The following is a 26,183-nucleotide window of genomic DNA, read 5'->3' as shown; positions in this document are numbered from 1 at the left end:
GGTCCTGCGTGGTCGCCCACTACACGTTAGACATTTGCGTTTGGTCCACACCACATGTGCTGTCAAAGCACAAAGGACCCCTCAAGGAATGAAATGGAGCCACACAAGCCTGTAAAGTGCCACTCAAGAACCCGTTTTCCAAGAGGGTAACACCGCGGGTGGGAATGTTTTCCGTGTGGGGTCCGCATGCTCTCTCTGTGTTTTTGTGGATTTTCCTCTCGTCATCCCCAAGGACATGCAGGCTAAGTAAACCGGCGATGCCAGGCTGGCCCCTTTGGGTGGGTGTGTGTGCGGCTGGACACTCTGATGACTGCCATCCCACCCACCACACTTTCCTGCTTGTGCGCAGTGCTGCTGGGGTCGGCTGTGCGGACCCTGAATTGGATTAAGTAGCCTTGATGTCGGCGGTCAAACTCCATTTTAAAGTGCCTTACGCCACCTCACACTCTTCAAGACTCCGTTGCCGCTATCGTCACACTACGACCTCACGGCGCTCCCCCTGCTGTCCCGACAGAAGCCTGATAATCACACAGTGACACAGGGGGGCTGCAGGTCATCTCCCACGTCGGGAGGTTCTAGAAATAAATCGGCTCTGCGCTCCTATCTTAAGAGGAGAGACGCTCTGCCCGCAAGACGAATGGCTTGGGGAGCTCCGAGTAAGCACGACAGGACCCCGGGACCCTCGCTCACTGCTTTTCGTTTGTCTGGTCTGCTCAGATGGATGTTTATCGGATTTACCAGAGACCACCCAGCATGGCAGCGCCGGCCGCAGAGACTTAACAGCTTTCATTTGTATGATAATCGGAGGACTCGCCATGGAACACGGGCAACTATGGGGAGAAGAAGAAGAAAAAAGACAAAATATACAGAGAGGAGGAAGAGGAGAAAAAAGGTGAGACAGAGAGAAAAGAAGAAGAGGAAGAGTAAGATGAAGAAGAAAAAATAACAATATACAGGGAGGAGAATGAGGAGAAAAAGGGTGAGAAAGAAAAAAAAATACAGAGAGGATGATGAGAAAATGGGAGAGAGAGAAGAAGATGAAGAAGAAAAAAGACAAAATATACAGAGGAGGACAAGAAAAAGGGGGAGAGAGAGAGAAAAGAAGAGGGACATACAGAGAGAGGGGGAGATGAATACAAAAGAGCCAAAAACAAACCTGCAGATGAAAAGAAAAAGGGGATGGAGATGGAAATGAGGAAAAGAATCTTAAAAAGCGAGATTAATCATGAAAGAAAGAAATTAATAGTGCAAAACTGCTTTGACATACAGCACATCCCATTATTAAAGCTACTATATAAACTGTCACACTGCATTCAGACAGCGCTCATTATGAAAGGCACTATATACATTAACAACAAACAAACAAGATGGTGTCAAGTTACTTTGAAATACTGCTCATTAAGAAAGGCGCTATATAAAACTTGCAGAAAAAAAGAAAGTGAAAGTGCCAGCTTTCTTTGAGATCCCCACCTCCCCCACCAGATCAAAGGTGCTATATATATTTTAAAGAAAAAAAAAACAAAGAGAATTACAGTGCCAACTGGCTTTGAAATACTGCCAGTTATGAAAGGCACTATATAAAATGTATAGAAAGAAAAAGAAAGTGATACTGTCACAGTGCTTTGAAATTTTGCTCATTATGAACAGCAATATACCAACTAAAAAGAAAAAGGACAATTTGAGTGCCAAGCTGTATTGAAGGTTTACCCATCATGCCATGCACAGTATAAACTTTCAGAACATGTCCATAAAGCTATAAGTTGTCCACACGGTCTATGTAAAGCGCTTTGAGTGGCTAGAAATGTAATAATCAGTTAACTAAAATGAAAGCCATGAAGGTTTATTTAATACAGTGTTGTGAATACCACCACCGTCATCATCATCATCACCACCAGATCAATCCTAATCTCCCACTCGCCGTCCACTCTGCTGGCACTGCTTGGACACAAGGCCTGAAACAGCCCGGGTCAGAACCGCAGCTCATCGCGGACCCTGCTGGCATAGACGGGCGCCATTTTACAGTCCCCGGTTGAGGATGTGGGAGGAAAACGAACAGAAACAAAAGGAGAACGTGCAAACTGAAAGAAAACGCGGTATTGACTCATTTGCAGTTATTTTATTCAAATAAAAGATGCTCATTTTATGTGGCTCTTTAAATAACAATTATTTCTTCAGCACGTCTTCATAAAACTGCAAAGAGTGAAATCGAATGAGCGCGTGAGAAGACTGCGTCCATTTACACCCCGGCCGGCTTAAGTCCCGCCACTGCCGAGCGTGACGAGGGCCAATGTTCCTTTTTATTTATTTATTTAAAATGAGGACGCGGGACTGCGGTACCCCGTGGTGCCATCCTCCCCAAAACTGAAGATTCTTCATTGAGCACAAACCCCACTGAGTCCGACAAAACCAAAACCCCTAATCACCACCCCAGCCCACAAGCATTCAGATGTGTCGCTTTAATTAGAATTATAATCATTCATTATTTATTATTATTATTGGTGGACCCCGTAGTTAATTAAGGCGTCTGCGTAAAACCTCAGGTCAAGGAGATCTTCACATCGGACTCAATTGGCCGCCGACTAAATCAACACAACCAACACGAACACGCGTCTGTGGGCACTTCAAGTGGTGCTAAATATACCGACAGTAATGTCAATGGTGGAGTGACAACGGCCCTGTTAGCTGAGCCCACCGCGGAGTGGGAGGTAGGATGACCAGGGTTCAAGAGGAGAGATGAGGGGTAGAAGAAGCCCCGTGGCAGCTGCACTCCTGCCCCCGGGGCAGCCCCTCTACATTCCGTTAAGTTGTCCCCTTTTTTCCACTCCTCCGCCTACAAACCGCACTATCCATCCCTCAGTTTTCGGACCATACCCTTTTACCAAAAACAAGGACTGGACGACGGCTCACGTCGCTGCAGGATTTCAAATACAGTGAGTTGTGAAAGGATACGAGTGACACAGTCTTCCGGTTGGATGTCTTCATGCCTAAGAGCAAAATAGGAGAAGGCAACACCGACAGCGCCACCTTGTGTATTGCAGTGGTATTACAGTTTCATTCAGCGCCCTAAAGGTGCCCCCTAAGCACACGTGTCTGACAGAGTTCACATTTGATATATACTGTACAGGTATATATATATCAATATATATATATATATATATATATATATTTATTTTTTTTTACTGTGACTTAATTTAGTGCTTTGGCTCTGACGTTGTGCTTCACTGATCTCCCAGGTCTGACCCTTTGAATTTTAGTTTTAATGATGTTTTCATCTCCTGGTCCCTGATTTACTTACCCTGGAGACCTGTCACATTTCAATCCTGTCACAAAACACTCACTATTAGTATGTTTAAAAAAGTGTACTTGTGTAGTAAACGGACGGTGTCACCAAATTGAAGAGGGGAGGCTGCATAAGGTTCCTGTGTTGTGCTCCGAGGGGAGGTATCAGAACAGCAACAGCAAACCAAAAGAACTCAACGTAAGCACAAATGAGACTAAAGGCACAGATACATCCTAGGTCTTCCCACCTCCAGCCTTAGCTTTGCCTCCCACCCCATAACAAGTTTATTCCCATCTCACAGCCCTTACTCTGGCCCATCGGCGAAGCTGATTTCTACCCTGGCCAAAATACCTTAGTGTTTGAGTGGCAGCCGGCTGGGTGGGGCTAAATTTAAGTGCGGCAGAAAGCTGGGTGGGGCTAAATGGTTCAGTGGCAGCCAGTTGGGTGGGGCTGGCTGTTTGAGTGGCAGCTGGCTGGGTGGGGATAAATGTATGTGTGGCTGGAAGCTGGGTGGGGCTAAATGGTTGAGTGGTACAGAATATACTTTTTTGCATATATTCAAAGAGAATCCTAAGCATATATGAAAATATGCATTGTATCTTAGTGCACGCTAGTATAGTAAGGGTTAAATCATAAAAAAGCCCACACCTGCATATTTTATTATTTTTCTCTTTGTGGCTGTAAACTCCCAATATCTTGCTGTTAGGTTTCAAAACTTCAGTCAAGGACGCTGCGCACTCTGAGAGAGACAAACAGGCCCCTTGCTTTCGCATACAGTGGCCGGGCCTTCTGATATCAGAAACAGCGCTGCTGTCTTAGAGGGGCAGCTGCCAAGACCTTAGGCCTTGAGGGATGTTTGTGCAAGTATTCATTTGAGTGGCCCAGTGTCTGATGTGTGACCTGAGACTCTGAGTGCCTTCTTTGGGGCCGAGGGTGCCCGTCCCTGCCAGCCTGTTTCAATGGTGGCAGCCAGTTGGGCAGGGCTGATAGATAGATAGATAGATAGATAGATAGATAGATAGATAGATAGATAGATAGATAGATACTTTATTAATCCCAAAGGGAAATTCACATAATCCAGCAGCAGCATACTGAGCTGAGTGAGTGGCAGCCGGATGGGCGGGGCTAACCTTTCTGAATTGCCCACATATGACTAGTGACTAAACATAATGCACTGGTGCCAGCCAGCAAGGTGCCATATGCAAAAACGTTCACTACAGGAAGAAATTAGCAATGTCTGAAATACAGGAATTTTTTGATGTAAGCGACTGTTCTTTGTGGTCACCCCTCAGACAGACAAGTGCAGCTGCAGACGTGTTTAGTTCATCTTATCTGGTCAGCCGCGTGTGCTCTGCCATGATTTACGAGGCTCTGCTCCTCTCTCCAGATCAGTGCGCCCCTGTCATGTCCATCGCATGACGTTTCAGTAAACGTACAGTAATTCTGACCGCGCGGTATGACATCTTGTCACCACTGCCACTCAGCCTTAAAGACGTGGCGACTTGTGCCTGCTGATAGAATTCAGGGTGGTCTTTGAGTCTGACGAAGTGCAGCGTGGCATGCATCATGTTCTGGATTTGTGATTATTAACAAGCCTGCATGTACACAAGTGCCACGCTGGTGCCTGCCTAAGCCTGTACAGTGTGGTCACATCAGATATTCAGAGCCACAACTGTTACATCCAAAGGTGTCCACCCTTCCATTTTCTAACGTATCCACTTTGAGAATGTGATGTTGGTTTATTGTTTCGTTCTTGCCACATATGTAGTGCAATTCTTACTTCTATGTGCTAATCTATGTGGCACATGTCAAGACTGGCACTGCAGTGCTCTGTGACCCTGACGTGAATTAAGGAGAGTCTGAGAGTGTCCTCTAAAGTCACTAAGAAAGGCACTATATAAGGTCATTGCTGTCATGTGTAGAGAGTACAGTGAAGTCCTTATTTGCATGTGTATAAAATTTCTCAAAATATTAAAGATAAGCAGTGGAGAGCAGCACAGCAAGCAGGCATAGAATCGAAGAAATCAAAAGTACTGGAGGTGCTGGGAGCGGGGGGCATGAGCAGCCCACCTGATAACACTCAAGTAGAAACGATCAGGGTGGGATGCTGGAGAGCTCTGGCTCGGGGACCTTCACATTCGACATGATGTTGTTGAAGGAGATCAGGTGAACAGTGCTGGCAAACTTAACAGACCGAAAGAACTAGCAGGACAGGACAGGACAGGACCGCTCTCTGGCACCATGAGCAGTGAGAAGAAGAAGAAGAAGAAGAAGAAGAAGAAGAAGAAGAAGAAGAAGGACCCATCCTCAAAAACCATCTGTCTGCTTTACCTGAAAAATCTCAGTACAGATATAGACAGAGAAGGAGGAGGAGGGGCCAGAGAAAAAGGAGGCGGAGTTAGAGGAGGAGGGGGGAAGAGGAGGAGCCAAAGAAGGAGACGCCACAGAAGGAGGAGGATACAGATGAAAAAGGAGGAGCCAGAGAAGAAGAAGGAGGAGTAGCAGCAGCAGAAGAATGAGGAGTCAGAGAAGGAGGAGGAGCCACAGATGAAGGAGGAGGAGCAGCAGATGAAGGGCTTTGAGTAATGCAAGGCTGGGCGGGGTGAGATCTTTGAGTGGCAGCTGGTTGGGTGGAGTGAACTTCAAAAAAAAAACTAAATCAAAGCCAGTATTTTTTTTTCCTTAATGTAAGATTTATCGACTTACAGAAATTTGCATTAAAGATTATTTTGCTGATTTTAAGAAATCTCGTCAAGTCAACTTTGTTTACTCCATTGGCAGAAGTTTTTTTAATATACAGATTTGCATATTCATTTTTGCAGTGTGAATGGCAGGCAGGTGGGCGGAGTTAAGATGCTAAAGTGGCAGCCAGCTTGGCAGGGCTAAATGTCTGAGTGGCAGGCAGCTGGCTGATATGTTTTTGTGTCAGCCAGGTGGGCAGAGTAAGATATCCGAGTGTCAGCCAGTGGGGCGGGACCGGACTAGTCAAGGCAAGATGTTTTAGTGGCAGTCAGCTTGGTGGCCTAGAGACCTGGGTTGGGGGGGTGACATTGATTTACAGGGTCCTCATTGTCACTTGAAATTCTTTCTCCCAACTCTCTCTGGCTACTTCATAAAACATCACAGCACCCCACAAGCTGAGCCCCTGGGGTCCTCAAGCATGAGGATGAATTCAAGAAGGTGGGATTCCATCACCACACATTGGCATACAGCTAGTCTGGGTGAGCTGGAAGTTCACAATGTAATCCCCAATATATGTGACACCTATGGGTGACCCCCACCGCCCCCAGTAAGCTCTCCCCCGCCTGCCAGATTAATAAAGTGCTTTGTGAAAGGCACTATATTACATGACCCCCTCAAATAGGCTCATTAGGAGCTGCACTTGCTTCTCCATTCTGGTCGCTCCTGAGGTGAAATGTGAGGTTGGCTTTGATGAGATTCACTTTGACGCCTGATGGTGCCCACCCTATCACTTATGGCATGACTGCCCCCTCCAGGTGGGCCTGTGCACCATTCTCCATTTGAGGCTGTCCTTGTGGTGGACTACACACTCTTCTCTCACTCTGTGCCCACCCACTCACTCTCATACCTCCACCACATTTAAATCTTCACCACCTCGGCTGCCATGGGACAGTCAGGCCCTGATCAAACTCCAGTGGGCAAGGACCCCCCCAAAGCCCTCGGCCTTCTCCTTTTAGCTAAGCCCCCCTGTGCAGTGCAGCCCAATCGATGAGCTGGCTCGCCTAAAGAGCCGCTGGAGAGCCATTTGTAAAAATGAAATGTCAGGCCATTATTTGTGGAAATCACCAGGGTGGAGAGGCTCCGTTCTGTGTGGGCAGCGCTGGAGATCATTAAACCCTCATCACGGGGGTCTGCTAATTCTGTTCGACAATTCGCTTGTCACTTTGGGAGAACAGAAAACGCCTGTCGTCTCTGCCAGAAGTGTCACGGGGAGTGAGAGTGTGTGTGTGTGTGTGTGTGTGTGTGTGTGCAAAATACAAAAGGAGTCCAAGTCAAAGAGCAGGTGAGGTGGGATGGGATGGCGGGTTGTCAGCGAGGAAAGGGTGCCTCCTAGAGGAGAGGGGTACGTACTTATTGACTCAGAACCCAACTAAATGAACAAGGGCGGTGGTCTTTACAGGGCTGGGTGTGTCAATGTGTGGAACAGAGGAGCAAATGGGGGGGGGGCTCCTACATGGAGGGGTCCACATATGAGAGAAAGTCGTCAGTCTGGCAAGGCAATGAATTGAGGGCCATGTCACAGGGCATCATGGGAATTGGAGTTCTTGGACTTGGCCCTGTTGGGATCTGTCGGCTCAGCCTGGGAGTGCTGTGGCCAGAACTGCTCCCGGACCCCAATTATGGGACCCCTGAGGTACTCACGGATTTCACTATAAAAGGAGCTGCTCGGGAGGAAGGAGGGGGGCAGCGAATGAGATGGCGAAGGTGGCACAGAGTCGCTGGGTGCTGCTTGTGCTTTAAACGCTTATAAAGGACGAGTTTCCCACAGTAGACCCGCTTCTGCTCGTTTTCTACTCGTGTCTGAGCCTTTCAGTCGAGAGTCGGGGAGCTGGAGTGAGCGCCCCCTGGTGGCCACATTGTCAGTCACCCAGTGGAGTCAAAGGAGGGTGACTGTGTCCAACAAAGGTGGCACTTATAAAGGAAATCTGAGGCCCCTGAGTGACGAATGGGACGACTACTAAAGTAAACAGGGTGCCCCCCGAAACCCCCCCTCCACCATTAGCTGCTGTCATTCATCCGGTAAAGTCACAGGTGGGCCTCCTTCAAAATGAAGCTTGTCACATGGAAAGTCACAAAAGCCAAGCAACAGGGGACATGTTCTTTAGGTGAAGGGTGGGATTCTCCCCCCCCCAAAAAAAAAAGAATGGGGCCCCCTCACAGCTAAGAGCCCCCAGTGTGCCAGCACACCATGGAAGGCCAGCTTTACGTCAAAGCAGACAGAGGCTGTAGAGTAACAGAGGGGGTCCTTGTGACTAAGTGTGTCATCTCTCCCACCGTGCCACTCAGTCTGGTCAGCCTGTCCAACAAAGCTACTCATCGGTACAGCCAAGCGATTACCTAACTGGAAACAGGGGCCTTAGAGTAGCAAGTGAGGGTCTTCTGACTAAGTATGGGGTCTCTCCCACTTTGTCAGTTGTCCAGTAGCACGAACTCTCCCACCCAGCTGACCATCTGCAAGGAGGAGACGTTACTGACAGCCTCAGAGGAGCAGGCGGCAATTCGACTAAAGAGAACCGAGGGAAGTCCTCAGCCGTCCGGCAATGTCATGGGGGTCTCCCTGGAGGTGAAGGGGCCTACCTGTAAAGCCAGGTGATAGAGTCTGACCTCCATTAAACGAAGTAGCCAAACTTCCTAAAGAGAACGAGTGCCTCTCACGTTCACGTCGAGCCACGTTACGGACCACTGAGACCACAGCACGGCCGACACTTGGTGACCCAAAGAGAACATGGTGCCCGACACAATGAAGAGTTCTGGGCGAGCCTCAGTGGCAGAACGAAAAGAGGAGACATGGCAGTGAAGAGGATGAGGTGCCCCCCCAATGGACGGCAGTGAAGAAGATGAGGTGCCCCCCAATGGACGGCAGTGACGAGGATGAGGTGACCCCTAATAGACGGCAGTGAAGAAGATGAGGTGCCCCACCCCAGAAGTCAGAGAACCCTTACAAACGCGGTGGATGGGGTTCCTCCAGAAATAATGCCATGATGGTGCCCGCCTCCCACATTCGCTCAATAAACTCTGAAATAGATCTGGCCACTGTGTTACAGAGGAGAGACCCCCTCAGAACAGATTGGGGGCCCTGTAAGACAGTGGCTCTCATTCATCCAGTGAAGTCATGGGGGTCTCCCCTCTGAGAAGATAACCAGCCAGTATTCGGGAGGAGAGACCCCTCAGAACGGGATTCCTCCTTAAGATAATGAGGCGTCATTCCGCCAGTACGGTCACGGGGGTCTCCCTTGAAATAAAGCTGGCAATGTGTAAAGACAGGCAGTGATGTTACGGAGGCCAGAAATCGCACAATGGGACGTTTCCTTGTCCGTGGTGAAATGATCCCTGCTCAGTCCGGGGGGCTCACCTTGAACTGCTCTACAATAAGACCACCGCTCCTCTCTCTGTCTCTGGTGCAGCGGGTCGATCGAGTGCCTGCCCTTCCTTGATGTCAAGACCCCGAGCCATCTGCCCTCCCGCTTTGCCATCCCATAACTGTGACCATGCGCGGGTCACAGCGCCACCCGGCTGCAGGGAGCTGCACTTTGAAACGCCAAGCGTTGGCTCCACAAGTTCTGCGCCGATTGTTTCTCCGGGCCTTCGTTCCTTTGTTTCTTTCTTTTGTTATTTAATGGCAGAGATCAAGCCGCAAATTACAATATAAGCTTTTATTTATTCACCGCCACATTTGGGAAAGAAAATAAAAAAACTCCTTAAAAATAAATAACTTCATTTGTGCCCAGCGTGTCTTGCAATTACGCGACAATGAAAGCCTGCCAGTTTCGTGCAAAAGAAAAGCCCAGGATGCTTACGGCGGGCGTCCACTCATTATTTGGATTTTTCTTTTTCTTTTGCTCCCTTTGTACACATTTTGCAATTTTTTTGCTGTCCAAGTCCATTTGAGATTTCAGTTTATCCGCAAAAGCAATTTGGCATTCATATTTGATTAATTTAACTGAGGCATTTAGAGTAAGAAAAAAAGAAATAAATAAAAGGAAGCCCAACGGACGGGAGAAACAAGCAGACGGGAAACACTGAATAGCCTGGCCCTTCATATAGCGCCTTTCATAGTGGCACATGCCACTGGATAGCATCCATGTCTCGCCAACAGGGGGCACCAGGACTCTAAAGACTTGGACCTTCGTCCTTTGGCACTGATATCGGGGGCTCCACACACCCTTTTAAAGTGACCTCGTGCCCGCGGCTCTGCCCGCATATTAGTCAAACAGGACAGTGAGGAGGGCCCCGCACTCCTCGGTCTCTCAGATTAGGTGAATATATCACTCCTGCAAGCGAACTCTGACACTTGGCACGCTGAGAGAAGTCACAAAATCAACCGGAATGTTAAAGCAAATTATAGAAAGAAATCCGATCTAAATCATCCGCGAAGTAGTCCTCTCGTGAAAAGCGGGACAAACGGGTCTGAAAAACTAGAAGAAATTTCACGTTTGGACCACAAAATTTTTAAAACCGTTTCTTAGCGAGCACCTATGCTAAGGGTAACCTACATGCCAAATTTCAACTCCCAAGTCCTCATGGTCCGGGAGATTTTGTGTATATAAAATATCAAAAGAAAGAAGAAAGGAAAGAAAGGCGCTATATATAATATTAAAAGGGGAAAGGAAAGAGGCGCTATATAAAAAAATTAAAAGAAGAATGGAAAGAAAGGCGCTATATAAAAAAAATTAACAGAAGAATGGAAAGAAAGGCGCTATACAAATATCAAAAGAAAGAAGAATGGAAAGAAAGGCGCTATATAAAAAATTAAAAGAATGAAGAAAGGAAAGAAAGGCGCTATATAAAAAATTAAAGAAGAATGGAAAGAAAGGCGCTATATAAAATATCAAAAGAAAGAAGAATGGAAAGAAAGGCGCTATATAAAAAATTAAAGAAGAATGGAAAGAAAGGCACTATATACAATATCACAAGAAAGAAAGGAAAGAAAGGCGCTATATAAAAAAATTAAAAGAAGAATGGAAAGAAAGGCGCTATATAAAATATTAAAAGAAAGAAGAAAGGAAAGAAAGGCGCTATATAAAATATCAAAAGAAAGAAGAATGGAAAGAAAGGCATTACATGTGGTGGTGTGGCTTCACTTCTAATAATGGAGATGCTGCAATGGAAAAGACGCCCCCCAGTGGCCACAGGGTGCATTGCTGCAAAGCACACACTGTTAGTTCTTCATTTTTGCCCTCATAAAGAATCAGAAGGGTAAGACCCATTCATTGACTTCTGCTGACGTTCAGGTTTGAGATCATAAGATGTGCGCAATGGGAGAATTCTGAGTATCAGCTTCTGTTTCCTGGTATTGACCCCTGGATGTGCACATTTTCTTGCAGACCACCCAGTTCCTTCAGATGAGAGATCTACAGTCACACATGCACATCAGTGGCTGCTCTTCCCAGGTATGTGACACCACCCCAGGCCAGCAGGGGGCGCTGCTGCTGACAGCCTCCGCAGTCTTGAGAAACCGCCCAGTGAGGGCAACTGACTCCACCACTTCCGGTCCCGGTCACTGATCACAGAGACAACCAAACGACCTCGAGGTGCGCCGAAATGTTTAGATGCCACTTGGTGATGTCACATAGCCCTTACCTTTGTCACGTTTTCTCGTGCCATGGACTTTGTTTTGGACTTTATTAGTAAACGGAGAGGGCCATGTTGGCACCCCCAACCAAACATTCTGGTTTTGTGGACCCTCCTTCACTCGGACACCACGATATACACACGTGAGCTCATTCTGCACCGAATCTCAAAGGCCTCTGCCGTCCCAAAAAACTTGCAGCTCCGCGGGATTTGATTGTAATGACCGCAATCAGCAGGCACTCTTCACTTCAGCACCCAAAGTGCGGATCTCATTAATAATGCGCAATTATATTCAAATCGCATGACAAAAAAAAAAAAAACCTACTAAAGTGCTAAATCAAACCCCCCCCCCAAATGCATGAAGGTGTCACCAAGAAGTCACAACCCGGATGGAGGTCTGCACATTACAGGGTCACCAGCTTCAGTAAGTGCAAATTAACAGCATGGCAGATTGGTCGGGTGGACTCCACGTTAAAAGCCCCACCAACATAAAATGACAGGAACCCAAGTTCACTGCCCAGAAAGAAGTTGATGCCCTCAGACTAGCGGCCCCCCAAGCAGAGGCAGGCAGAGGACGGCTAAGCTCTTACAATTTGATGGACTTTACTCTCCCTTTCATTCATTTTACTCCATCACAGTACCATGCAGGGTCTACGAGGGTTTATGCTCCTCTTCATCGGTGACAGTTTAATGACAAAGTCACTTCAAATCACTATCAGCGTGTTTCGACAAAGCAGAACTCCAGAACGTCAGTTACACGTGTAAACAACAGATTTGTAAAAAAATAAAAGGCTTCTGCCTCGACCGGGTTATTCACCCCAACCTGGTGATGCGTCAGCACAGAAACGCAAAGATGATGGTCAGGCTGACAGGGGCGGCCTGGCATGGGTGTGTTGGGGGGCCTCAGGACTGGCAAGGATATCAGGGACCAGTAGGGGGAAATGGCTCCGGCATATCCAAAAGGGTGGTCTTGATCACGCAAGTGAGGACTGAGGTGACCTGGCTATGGGGGTCACCCAGTCAGACCTTCAGGCATATTGGGGTTGAATGGGGGAGTGTTGGCATGACGGTGCCTGTTGAGTATTCTGGAGTCTGACGGATCAGCCGCACCACTAACCACACGGGGGGTCGTTTCATGGGGTTTAGTGAGGACTCCAGAGCGCCCTCTATGGCCCATAAAGTCGTTTATCAGTGCTGCCACCTGCTGGCCACAGCCAATACAACACGGGGTGACTTGTCCTCACCATCCTGGATTCTTTTAGTGGTAGGGGTCCTGTGGAGACCCTTCTCCCAAGACTCCAGTGTTTAATGTCCCATACTGGGTGTTACTGGTCGCACCATGAAGTGGTGGGAGGAGAAAGTCAAGTTGGAGAAAACCCAAATCGCTCAGCTAAACACGTCAGCTTTGAAATCCTCGCTTATTGGGCACATCGGTCCCAGTATGCCCACCTTGAGAAAGTGAAGAGCACCAACGGGCTGAGAAAGTGAGCGGTATGCCCATGACAGGGGAAACCAATGCCAGGCATGTAGCACAGAGAATGAAAAGGGGGGGGGGGCTTTGCCAATGTGTTACATAAAGACACTGAAAGGGTGCCAGTCGGAATGCCAAGGAGTAGCAAAAAAGGAATTGAAATGCGCCAGTTATTGATGTACAGAAAAAGAACCATGCCAAGCTGGATCAGTTAGTAGAAAAGGGGTAGTGGTGCCACCGTATATTATGAAACATTTAAATGGTGCCTGTTAATAATATACAGAAAAAAAGAGTGCCATCCTGGAGCAAGTAGCCTGAAAAGGGTAAAGAGTGAGAGCACAGAGATAAGTGCCACACAACAGCAGAGGGCATAAAGAGGATGGCCATGCCAATGTTAAATACGAAACAAATCAAATGGTGCCCGTTAGCAAGTTACAAAAAGAAAACAAACTGGCAACTTGTACCATGTAGAATAAAAAGGGTTGACAGTGCCAATGTGTGCTATGAATGGCATCTATCAGTTAAAGACGGTAAATGAATAACTTCAGCGTACAACACATACAACATTAACCATGTGCAGAAATAAAAAGTGCCAATGTGTGGCATGCATGGAGCATATGGAATACAGAATATGAATGGTGCCAGGTGGCAATATAAAGAAAGTGACTAGTGCCAGTCTATAACTTGAACACTGACTGCCAGTCAGCATGCTGTGCTAAACCGGATTTGTGCCAGTCAGTCAGCAATACACTGACATTGTACAGTGCCAGCGTGTACCATGGAGAACACGAAAGAGAACTGGTAGCAAGAGGCAGAAAGTGAACAGTGCCAACCCAAACAAAGCAGAACATTAGCACACTGCTGAAATTTACTGTCGCCAGTCACAGAGTAGTGCCAACCTGCAGCATGGAGAGCATTACAAGTGCCAGTCAACAGCATGGAGAAAATCAATGATGCTGGTCATTAACAAACAGAAAATGAATGTTGCCATTGTGCCGTATGAAGCAGTCACTGTGGCAAAGGTACAAAGGGATGATGCCAACTGACACTGTGCACCATGTTAATGGTGCCAACATTGTTAATATACAGAATATGAAGAGTGCCAGCCACCAATATACAGAAAACCACCAGTGCCAAACTTTTGCTTGTAGAAATGGAAAATTGCCATCCTGCAGCTTGTATGTCATTAGAAAGTAACCCGAGGCCAACAAGGAGTGCCATCACCTGGGTGTGAACTGGCATTGAGCAGAAGACTCATAGTGCCAGCCTGCCACGTGCACTTCAATCAGAGGAAACATGTGGAGCTGCTGGGGTCTGCTGGGCACCACTTGTGTCTAATGGGGGTCTGCCATGGAGAAATATGAACATTTTGGATACATTTAATTAAATAAAAATGCAATAAATAAATGTACTTTGAAATGTGCCAATAATTTAGAAAAATTAGATAATGATACGTGAACTTCAAAGATTAAATAGATCATACTTTTTTTGTTGTTGTTGCATATTTGTGTATTATTTAATTGCTTCTTCATTTATTTATTTCAGCAAAACCACAATCAGCATGAAAAAAAAAAAACGCTTTAAACTGAATCTGTCACTTTCAACCGTCAGAGTTGAGGGGGCGGGCTCTAGTGAGTCCTGTGCTTTGATTGGTGAGATGTCCGGTAGAGGGGTAAGCCGCGGGATTCCCGAGACAAGCACGGCGCATGCTCAGCGTTGTGACTGCGCGTGTCCACGGCGGACAAGAACGCAAGGAAACACTGACCAGGATTATTGGGGTCTGCAGCTGACGTGCGGGGTCGGCCTGAAAATTCAGCGCAATAAGTCCGAAGGTTTATACGGGTGACTCACCAATCAAAGCACAGCACTCACTAGGGCACGCCCTCTCAACTCTGACGCGTGGAAATGGCAGTTTTCATTTGATTGTGTAATTCACGTTGAATGCGGCGTCAGTCTTAAACAAATCGTTAAAAAAAACATTTTTCATGACACATTTAGTTATTCATACTTATAATTCCTGTTATTTATTGTCTCAATTCATAAGATTATTTCTGTATTTATTTTATATTCCCTCAGTCTGCAGTTATCCTTGATTCTCACAAAAATAACCCGAAATGTGTCTAAATGAATGACTAAATAAATATTGAAATAAACAAACAAACTCACAGCTTTGCGGCTGGTATCTCAACGTGTGTTTTATGAGTCCCGTTATAACTTCATCAGAATTGTAACAGATATAAAAACAGAACATAGAGTTACATTCGCACTTTTATTCAGCTATGCAATCTTCTATTTTCTAACTGTTCCCTTTAGGATGAAGACATGTCAGGTAAAGCCGTCAAAACTTCAACGGACTTCCGCAGACGAAGCTTCAGTCGAAATTCACAGCTATCATAGGGTGCACTTTAATGAAGGAGCACTAGGGGGCGCACAAGCGCAAGGCCACAGGTTTGAGACCGAGGAGTACAAAGACCTCCGGCGGTGCTGCCGACAGGTGGAAAACTAGGAAGAGCAAAATACAAAAGCACAAAGAAAGAAAGAAAGATTATATATATATATATATATATATATGGAGAGAGAGAGAGAGAAGAGAAGAGAGAGAGAGAGAGAGAGAGAGAGAGATGAATGACACTTTATAATACATATACAGATAAAAAGGTAGAAAGAAATGTAAGGCACTGTATAATGGACAGATATACAAATAGAGACATATGAAAGGCATGATATATAGGAAATGTACTATATAAGATAGATAGTGGGATAGGATGTTAAAGGAAATTTATAATTCACAGATAGAAAAGAGGAAATGCACTATAACTAAACAGAAAGACTGGCAGAGAGACTGACTGATTGAATGCAATGCAGGTTAATTGATTGATTGACTCAGGACAGGTTTGTAGAGGTCTTCTTGCTCATGTTTCCTGCAGCCCCAAGGTCCTGGGCTCAAATACGTCTCTGTGTAGTACTTGTGAAATGTTCTTCCCACAAATGGATTAGCATTCAGGTTAAATGGGAATTCCAGAGTTTATCTGGGTCCATGCATGATGGACTGCCATCTCTTTTGTGGCTGGTTCCGACCCTACAACCTTAAACTCAGAGTGCATTCAATAATGAACAGAGAATTATGAAAGGCACTACATATCATTAGAACAGTTAGAATGACATTTTTCTTTCTCAGCTGCAAGCTCCTGGTTGTTGTACTTTACCAGTCTTACGGGTTTCCATTTTAATTATCGTATTGCAATAAAAGTGAAAAGGAGTCCCCTACGGCAGCCAACAGTACACACAGTTGAAGAAACGTCGCTATAATGCAAATTCATGAAAAGAAAGAAAGTTGGATGAGTAAAGGGAGAATACAAAGAAAGAAAGAAAGATGGATGGGTGAGTAAAGAAAGAAAAAAGATGGATAAGTAAAGTGAGAATAATACAAAGAAAGAACTAAAGAAAGGAAATGATCATACTAAATGGTTTGGAAAAGAGTGCCCATTATGAAAGTCACTATATTATATAAATGAAGAGAGAGAATGGCAGGCAGATACGGCTCCTCCTCATCCTGAAAGAAAGAAAGAAAGAAAGAAGAGCCCGGTGGCACCCCGGGCTTGTCCGCCCCTTACCCCGCTGCCAGTCAGACTCACACTGGCGCTCACCCGCAGCTGGCACCATGGCCGCCAAACCAGGCTCCGGGCAAAATAGTGTGCTGGTACCCCTTGTTTGATAGCGAACCGGAAAAATATACATTGGCATCAAAACCATCACGGGCCCGCCCCTATACTATGGGGCCCCCGGCCAGAGCTGATACGTTAAGATGACCCTGGCTGACACATGGCATATTTGGGGCATACATTGAAGGTGCCATGCCGTGCTCGGTTTCATTCGTTGTTTAAGTTCAGGGAAGTCTCGTTTTTCTTTAGAGCCATGACCGAGTCACGTTCACAAGTGTTTGTTTTGTGGCACTTTCTTCTGCTGAACATGTCGTTCCTTTCCGACGCTCTGTGTGTTTTCACAATTTTGAGGAGAATGTCAGATGAATGAACAAATCCGCCTAAAGACGCATCCGCTTTTGCCCACTCTCGTATTTTATTCTTATTCCTCCATTGACTGGCATTCAGTACCCCCGGTCACTTCAATCTTGCCACCTGATGCCCTCGGATATTCGCTCTCCTCTCATCCCTGGCCACAGATCCACTGCCGCCGCCGCCACCCGGGTTCGCATTGATTCCTGATGTCTTCCCCAAAGTGAGCCCCCCTCGCCCACCACTAGCCGGACTCGCACACAGAATTGAAATGTGTCCTACCTGTCATCGGTCTGCCAGTCACCCAGGAGGAGGTCTCGGAACCGGTACCGGGGAGGCAGAGGCAGGACCTCCTTCTCCAGTTCCACCATGTCTGCTTCTGCTCCCGTGTTCTCTGAGGACGGCGAGATGAGAGGCTGCTGCTCGGCTCGATGGAGTTTCACTTTTCCGAAGCCATGCAAGCCGTCTGCTGTTCCGGGAGTGCGACCACCTTCAGATCCAGGTCGGCTGTGATAAATCCAAAGTCGACGAGGCGCAGGAGACGCCGTGATGTGTCTCTGTGCGGTCAGCCTCGAAGTGTCTCCACCGGAGAGCCGGCATCCTGGGCACAAGAGAGCAACAGATCGCTGGAGAGTCGCTGGCGAGGTGGGCTCATTGCGCGACCCTCAGATGCGCATCTCCTGTGGGAAGAAACAGAGCGCAGGGCGGTCACTCCGTCTGCTGGGGTGTAGGGGGTCTCGTCAAATCGAACAAATCACAAGGGATCGCAGTGAAACGCGCTATATACACCTCGAGATGATTGGAAATTGATTCTTTGTGTATCCCCCCTTTAATAAAGTAGGCACAATTCCTGTCCCCCTTTACTCAAAGATCGCCTCGCATGTAGTAGCTCGAAACTGTGGTGATAAAACGTATTGATCAGGAGAACCGCAGATTACCATTTAAAAGAAGTCACGTGCACACCATCATCGATATTATTATCGTTATGATGAAAGGTTTACGATCATAATCGCATTTCTGATTCGAAACGATCATCCCTTAAAAGAAGGAATTAGCGGAGTCCTGTCACTTCTAATTACCCATAAGCGCCAACAGTGCGAGGGGCTGGCGCTCCGTCCTGGGTGGGCTCCTGCCTGGTCTTTGATGCTGCTAGAGGAGGCGTCAGACCAGCACAGTGGCGAACAGGAAATGGACGGAGGACCACCAGACGTCTGTCTCGTGTGTAAAAAAAAAAAAAAAATCCGAAGTCGTCATTGTCTTGGTTGTCTTCCAAACTGCTGTCCTTGATGACCGGCATTAGTCAAAGACGCTAAAGAGGGACAGCACGGTTAGCGCGATGGCCGTTCTTTACAATGTCCTCCGCTGTCCTCTATGGTCAATTATTATCGTGATTAATCCTAATTTAGTGAAAAGGGGAAAAAAAGACTACCTGTATTGTGTGGTATGATAATTAGCAACAAAAATGATAATTGCGATTTCTAATGAAATGCTTATTAATGCCGGTGTTGTTTAAGACAAACAGTAATTACGGCTGTCACCGTTAATCGAGGGGAGGACGAGGACCGCTGCTGTTAATCATCGTCGTGTCATGCTGGGAATCTTCACATTGGAAATTCAGACGCACGGACTCTCCGTCCGCCGCGCTGGGCGGCATCTGCAATTCAAAAATCGCATCTTTGGACAGAGGAAGCTTTGGAGTTTTGATACAAATATGAAAAAGTGGCAGCTCGAGGGGTTTAGGCGCGGGGAAAGGGGGTTATTAAATAACTACACACATCTCCATTTGTCTATCAGAAGACGGAAGGGCGCTATATAACGGATACATCGATATACAGGCAAGCTGGAAAGAAAGAAAGGTGCTATATTAGAGATAGACAGAAAGGAAATATGTAATTGATACACAGGTAGCTAGGCAGAAATGCACTATACACCGGACAGACAGATAAAAAGGAAATATATTAGAGACAAAGAAAGGAGCTATATAGTAGACAGACAGAAAAGGCACTATACAACAGATATACATTATATAAGAGACTGACAGAAAGTCAATATATGCATAACAAACAAAGACGGACAGAAATGCTCTATATAACAGATAGATGGATGGATAGATAGATATAGGCACAACAGCTAGTATCTTCAGAATAGATTAATAGAAAGGTAATAGGTGTACAACAAACAGAAATGCACTTTATAACAGATTGATACATACTATATTAAAGATAGGAACATATACAGAAAGGCGCTATATAGCAGATACTATATTAAAAGATAGGCAGATAGTAAGGCACTATATGATGTAAGATAGCCACAATGTGGATTGGCATTTTGGTTTCCGATTCAAGTTATAAAGATCGAATAATATTCCTTCTCATGTAGTTTTGTTTTCTTTTGTATTGCAATAATTAATTTTCTTAACCTTTTCACAATAATTGATATCCTTCTTTCTAGACAGCGGACACTAAATCATAAATCCTTCCAACTGATTTGGGAAAAACAAACCTGGTTGACGGTGCGGTCCCGTTTTAGCGCATGATGCATTTTGAAGGGATCTGCTGCGGGAATAACACGCACAGACATCGCAAGCAGGGTTCCGCTTTTATAAAGGCAGACCAACGATATTCTTTCCCGATGCCTTTTACTGGACACAGGCGGTCAAACCAGTGCTTCCAGTACGACGTATTTCGTTGGGCAGCTCGGAGAAGCGCCCATCCCCCGAGGACGTCGCCGTGTATTTGATTCCCGTTTAACCGCGCTGCTTGACTTTTCTCCGTCTCTCTGCTCACAGGTTGCACCGGAGAACTTGACGACGGCTTGGATTTGCACACAACCAAACACCCCCCCCCCAACACCCGGCCGACTCCCCAAGTGATCATCAGGTGCTCGTGCCACACTCACCAGGCGAGTCGGGACCACGCAGCCTAATGGCATCAGAAGATGTAGCCTCGCATCCAGCGGAGACGGGGTGAGGTAAAGATAGACAGACAGACAGAGAGAGAGAGCGAGCGAGCGAGCGCTATCCGATCCCTGTCGCCCACCTCTCTGTTCTCCTCTTATGGTCCTCGATAGCCGTTGAACCCCTCAAGCCTCGATGTTACGTTCTCAGCCGCTCGCTTCCTCTTGTTTATTTGTTTGCATCGGCGTGAAGTCAAGTGCTTCCCGGGCCACCGTGTCAGGGGACAGGCAGAAGAAGTGCTCTCTCAGGAGCTGCGAGACTGGGAGAGGTGATCCGCAGGATTTTCCAGAGGGGAAACCCTCTGCTCACACTGGAACCAACTGTAGCGCTTCGGCATTGGCCTCTCTGCTGGAGATATGGCGACACCTGCTGCTCAATTCTAGAATCGGAACTCCGTTTCTCACATTAATTAGGACGTGCGGGAGAAGTTGGAGCAACTGGGGCCGTATACGTGGGTGAGGCGGGAGGAAGGAGGGCACTTTGATGAAGGTGATAAACAGGTACGCATGAAAGGCGCTATAAGAGGGAGAGGGGGGAATGGTGTTATACCATTCATTGATAGATAGGAAAGAAGAGAGTAAAATGACTGATAAATGTTTAAGGCACTATATAGCTGATGGTTATCCATTAAAGTTGTTACAACAGATAGATACATGGATAGGACAGGGACTATATAAGTGATAAATAGCTATGAAAGGTGCTATAATAAATAGGAAGTGTACTACATGTGATAGATAGCTACGAAAGGTGACATAATACAGTAGATATGAAAGGCACTAAATAAGTGATATAGATATGAAAGGCACTGAATAACTGATATGTAATGCATTAGACTTTTATGAAAAAAGATTACATAGAAGGTACATTATAATTAATCATTATTATTAAATAACTATAATATTAAAAGGCACAACATAAATATGAAGGGCAATATAAAACAGATAGACAAAAATAAAAGGCAATGTATGACATATAGATATGAAAACCACCGTATAATTGATATGTAATGCATTAGACTTATTAGACTTCAGATACACATGCGAGGGATGATATAAAAGATATGAACGGCAATCTCACATTTATCTATTTTATATATGGCAATATATAATGGACAGATATGAAGGCAAAAGATCAGTCTAATAAATATGAAAGCATTGCATAAGTATGAAAGACACCATAAAACAAACTGATTTTATTTCCACACACACCGCAGTAAAGAACAAGATTCCAGCAATTGCTTGTAAATCACACCCGGTATTGCTGCTGCCTTTGAACGGCGCTATATGAATGAAATAATGACAAGCCCTTTTAAAGCTCGCGCTTAAAGCTGGACGGTTACGGAGCGGCGCAGATCGTTTGGCCGTTTATTTCAGAGTTCGCACACGCGCGCACGTGCACGTGCACTGGCAGACTCGCAGCACCGCGCACGCGTGCACGCCGCTGTGCCATTCTCAAAGGCAGAACGCAAGGCGCGCAGTGTATACTGTATGTAGGTTACTTCGTTTTTCTCATTCTATTGTAAAAGCAGTCAGTTGGTATCCATAGTAACTGATCGAAATGGGGTCTTGGAGGGCAAGGTAACTTGTCCTGGTATTTATTTATTTATTATTTGTTTATTCAGTCATTTTCTTGTTTGTAAGACACTTTTTTCCTTTTTACTTCAACACCTTTGGAAACGGATATCTTCAGGGACCTGCGGAAGCCCCCGGATTCTGCCAGGTGCCATATTAAACTGTTATCTCAGATAAACTCATTTCTTTTCTGATCATGCCACTGAACAGTACAGGGACATGTCATTCTCAAGCGCGTACGGTGTTCTTTCTTTCTTTTTCTTTCTAGTCTTGACATTTTGCATTCCCACTAGAATTTCTCTGTCGTACTGCAAGGCTGACAAGGTGGATCTCCATATAAATCTGCGTGTAAAATAATGCGATCGGCACAAACCATCTATTACTAAAGAAGACAAATGGAGTGTAAGGCAGAAGAGTAATCCTATGGAAATGCAAGATGTAGGAACAAACCGCCTTTACGTACCTTGAAGACGCGGACTGTGCTCTCCAGTTGCTTTCACAGTCCCGACTGCTTTCTCTTCACCGTGGACATCAACGCCTCTACCCAGTCATTCATCATGATGAAGGTCCCTTGGGCAGCTATTTAACAGACGTCCAGTCTAGAGCTCTTCCTCGTCTTAACCTCAATGCTTCATCATCTTCTTACACCAGGTCAGAGGTGGAGATGCAGGGGGTACCCTCGCTATGCCAATATGTGCCTCCAATCTTCCTGAATAGGCTTTGTACCACACCTGTACACTATTGAAGACTGTGGTGATGCCACCTCCTGCTCCAGAAGCCAGTTGCAGGAATTCATCCTCTGATTCACAGTCGACATTTCCACCACAGTTCTGCCATTTTCAGATATCCGTCTTTCCAGCAGCACTCCAAGACTTCAAACCTCCACCTATTACAAGCCCACTGACTTGCCCGCTTACCTTCCATCCCTGGCACACTAAAAACTCTCAAACACTTTCACAGGTCCTTGGCCTCCACCCCCAATGCAAGGATGAAGTTCACTTCTGTAATGAAGTATCTGTATCTTTAGTGATAGAGGACACCCTCCTCACACTGTGGACAGGACCCTCATAAAGCCCACTCTAAGAACGATGCCAGTAATGAAACCCGCATCATGCTGGACCCCCATCCCATCTCACCCAAACACTCTGTCGCTGCCACAGGTCATTAAACTAAACTTTGCAGACTGAGCCCACTTCCACAGGAGTATCTTTTCTTAGCCCACCCTTGACTTCCTTCCGTCAATGACATGACCTACACAAACATCTCAGCCACAGCCCTCACCGGGCACTTAGGGCTGCAACTTGTGTCACTTGCAAATATGTCACCAACAATACATTTATGTCAGCTCCCTCTGGTCAATTCAATATTAAATGAGGAGCCTCCTGCCAATCGAAGAATCGTCTTTACTGAATCCAGTCAGGTGAAGCAGGGAGACGACTTCCAGACCACCTCTGGGAACACGTTCAGACCTCACAGATCTGACTGTACTCTTCACGTCTCTGATCGCAGCAACATTGGTCTTTCTCTTGGTGTTCTTCCACAGGGCTTCAAAGACACTTTTCAAATCCCAGACGACGCTCTGCTCCTTCTCAGCCTGGCGTCACCCATTTCTCTTCAGGTCTTACTGACCAGCTCATCTAATCTTCACCTTCTCTAATGGCATTTTTCACATCTACATTCCCCTTCATCTGCCTTGGGTTTGTTCCCTCACTTCCTGCTCTTTCTTCTTCACAGCTCAAATGTTGCGTCTTTAACCCTCTTTAATTTTCAGTGTGGAAATAACTTTTAACTTTGTTTCCTTCGCAGATTCACACGGACACAATGTTACACTTGCTCCATTATTTTCGTGTATCACTTTTTAAAATGCCCGTCCCAAAATTTCTGTATGTCTACAGCAGGATCAGCCGCAAGTTAGTACCTGGAATGTGTTTTGTCAATGCTAACCCTTAGGGTCTTCACCAATGAGGTGCAGAAAATTTGTTCTTGTATTTCCTAAACGACACAATTTATAAAATGAACATAAGCCCTCACGATTCTATGTGGCAAATTTAAAAAACAAAAATCATCCAAAGTTGCTTACCCAAAATGCCAGCTGGGGAAAACTGTGTGATCCGATGATCCCACAGGAAGTCGTGGTTGGAAGCCAATTGGTGGTCTTGCACTTTTTCATCCTGTCCAGACCTTAAGCCCACAATCCTCAACTTGGCCACTGACTGAACTTCTTAACTCAAAGGTCTGTGTTGTTGTCGCCTGAGGGGGTCCGATCACGTGACTACAAACCGCTGGGGGCCACGACAAATTACAAGATAACTTTATAGCAAAGCTTCACATTCTCAAAGTGTCACAAGTGCGTCTCCTTCTCTGATACCCAGTAACAGAAGTCGGTGGCGTGCGAATGCTTTTCAGGTACAACGAGTTCAGCTGCAATCTTGGCCCTTTTCGTTGTCTCTCTATCTCTCCCCTTGATTGTGGTACATAAAACACGAGGCACCAGCCAGGCAAGACCTTCTTGAATGTGTGCCTTCCTCATCACTGCACTACATGCACTGACCTTCCAGCTGAGTGCTCATTGGCTGTCACACAGAGCCCGCCCCTACGGCTTAAGACCAAATCAGATCTGTTTGATCTTGCTGGACGGCGCTGCCGAGGAGGTCACGCTACACGACCACCCCCGACTCGCCAAGATTATGGAACTCAAGTCTGGAACTGCAAGTCATGTAATGGCACGTGGCCTTAAGGAGCCCTAGCAGATCTCAAATGGAAAAATGTGCCCACAGTAGACTGAATCTCCAGCTGAATTGTCTTTTCGCATCACATCTAGGTGGGTCCAGAGCACAGGGTCAGCCATTGTACTGTACCCTGTTTTAATAATAACATATGCTAATGTTATAATAATGGGGTACCCACCGCTGCCCAGGATGGATGAAAATGCAGGTGCAGTCAGTAAATACACTCCATGGGTGGCCCCGAACCAAAACTCATCACCCGCCTAAACCCGCCATGGGGGTGCAACTCTGCCTACCTGTGCCAACTACTAAATAACGTCACCTCACCTGAATAAAGCGCAGGGCAACAATTCAGAATAAAACTCTGCCTGTGGTCTGTGCCCTGTGTAGATGGGGGTCTCAACGGTGTGGATTTGCATGCAAGAAAAACACAAGCAGGAAGACCTGGCACTGCCAAGTTTGACCTAGGAGTACCCGGAGTGAGGTGGGGGGAGTGAGGGGGGGTACCTCGAAATGCCTGGGGAGAGGTTGGGGTACCTGGCCATGCCTGGGGAGAGGTGGCACTGCCTGCTTAGTATCTGGCACTGCCTGGGGTGAGGTGGGGGGTACCTGGCACTGCCTGGGGTGAGGTTGGGTGGTGGTACCTGGCACTGGTTGGGAAGAAGTTGGGGGGGAGAGGTACTCCCCATGCCTGCTTAGTACCTGGCACTGCCTGGGGTGAGGTGGGGGGTACCAAATGAATTTCAAAAACAAGCATGGCCTGTGGTCTTCTTCCTTCACATACGGAGAACTTGTGTGAAATTTGATAGAAAGGGTGCAGATCTGCGTGGCGGACAAACCCACATTCAGCTTAACCCTGCATATCAGATCTGTTCCTTCACATACAGTGCTGTTCAGATGAGATGCGTATTTATGTTTCGGTACGTTGTGTTATTTAGCAGTGTAATTAAGAGCAGGGATTGTTCTTACGACTGTCCTTCACTTTGTTGTCTTTTGCAAGAACACATATAAATATGGCGTATACAATCACCGCCTATTATTACTTTCGTCTTTTCCCAAGTGCTGCCTGCTTTCAAGCCACACAGCAGACTCCCAGAACATAAAGAGAGAGGCGGCAGGTGACCCCCCGGTCATGTCGGCACTTACCGGCCCCCTCGTCCGGCTAAATGAGCAGGCGTCTGCTGAACTCCCAGTAGCCACGACTTTCATGTCTGCAGGGGTCACCGCTGCCTGCTCGCAGAGAGACCCCCTGAGCCTGGCAGCCGCTGCCTTCTTCAGTCAGAAAGAGAGGCAAACGTTGTTCGGTAACCTGAAGAAATGAAAGGGTGGGCACCTTGAATAGCTAGGAAGAGTACCAAGAAAAAAAAACAAAATAATAATAATCACTGCATGAAGATCCCACCCATTACAAGTCACGCATTCAACACGTAACAGAAGATAAGGAACATGACAAATGAGGGGAGAACATTCAGCCCACCACCAATTTCCAAATCTCACCCAGAACTCTGAGGGAAAGTTACAATGAAGTGAGTGCCACTGGGACCGGGTAAGGGAGCACCTCGGGTTAAGACTGTCGCCTGGTCCGAGGTACCACCATGGAAGTCAGCAGGCTTAGAAAATGAAGGAAAGCACATAAACGGCGAGGAGCACAGCAGTCTACTCCACATTGTGAAGGTCAAGTCAGACATGTTGCTCACCACACACCAGGAAGCATTTCAGTGCACTCTGCCCATGTGGCCATCTTGGCTGGCTAAGCTGCCCGGGCTTGCTCAGGCCGTGCCAGGTCAGGCCACTCAAAGACGTCCATTTCCTTCCATTTCAGCCACTCCATTGACGCTCTGGCAGATTATCCG

General features: G+C 46.5%; 1 protein-coding gene across 3 annotated transcripts in view; it reads right to left on the bottom strand.

The window, feature by feature from the left end:
• The window catches only part of LOC120541149 (potassium channel subfamily T member 2), a 179,785-nt gene extending 154,168 nt beyond the window's left edge, over positions 1–25,617 (bottom strand). The window contains exons 1-2 of one of the 3 annotated variants that reach the window (XM_039772503.1): positions 25,477–25,617; positions 17,360–17,757 (exon numbers count right to left, since the gene is read on the bottom strand). In XM_039772503.1, coding sequence (XP_039628437.1) covers positions 17,360–17,448 — 89 coding nt within the window. In that variant the 5' untranslated portion in view covers positions 17,449–17,757; positions 25,477–25,617. Of the gene's footprint in view, positions 1–17,359; positions 17,758–19,579; positions 19,831–19,975; positions 20,361–25,476 lie in introns of those variants that run through there. The other 2 variants (XM_039772501.1, XM_039772502.1) reach the window with 2 other exon arrangements.
• Positions 25,618–26,183: the final 566 nt, after the last annotated feature.

Source organism: Polypterus senegalus, chromosome 12 (genome assembly GCF_016835505.1).
Source record: "Polypterus senegalus isolate Bchr_013 chromosome 12, ASM1683550v1, whole genome shotgun sequence".
Taxonomy (NCBI): domain Eukaryota; kingdom Metazoa; phylum Chordata; class Cladistia; order Polypteriformes; family Polypteridae; genus Polypterus; species Polypterus senegalus.
Note: the sequence above shows the minus strand (reverse complement) of the source record. Positions and strands in the feature narration are given on the sequence as shown.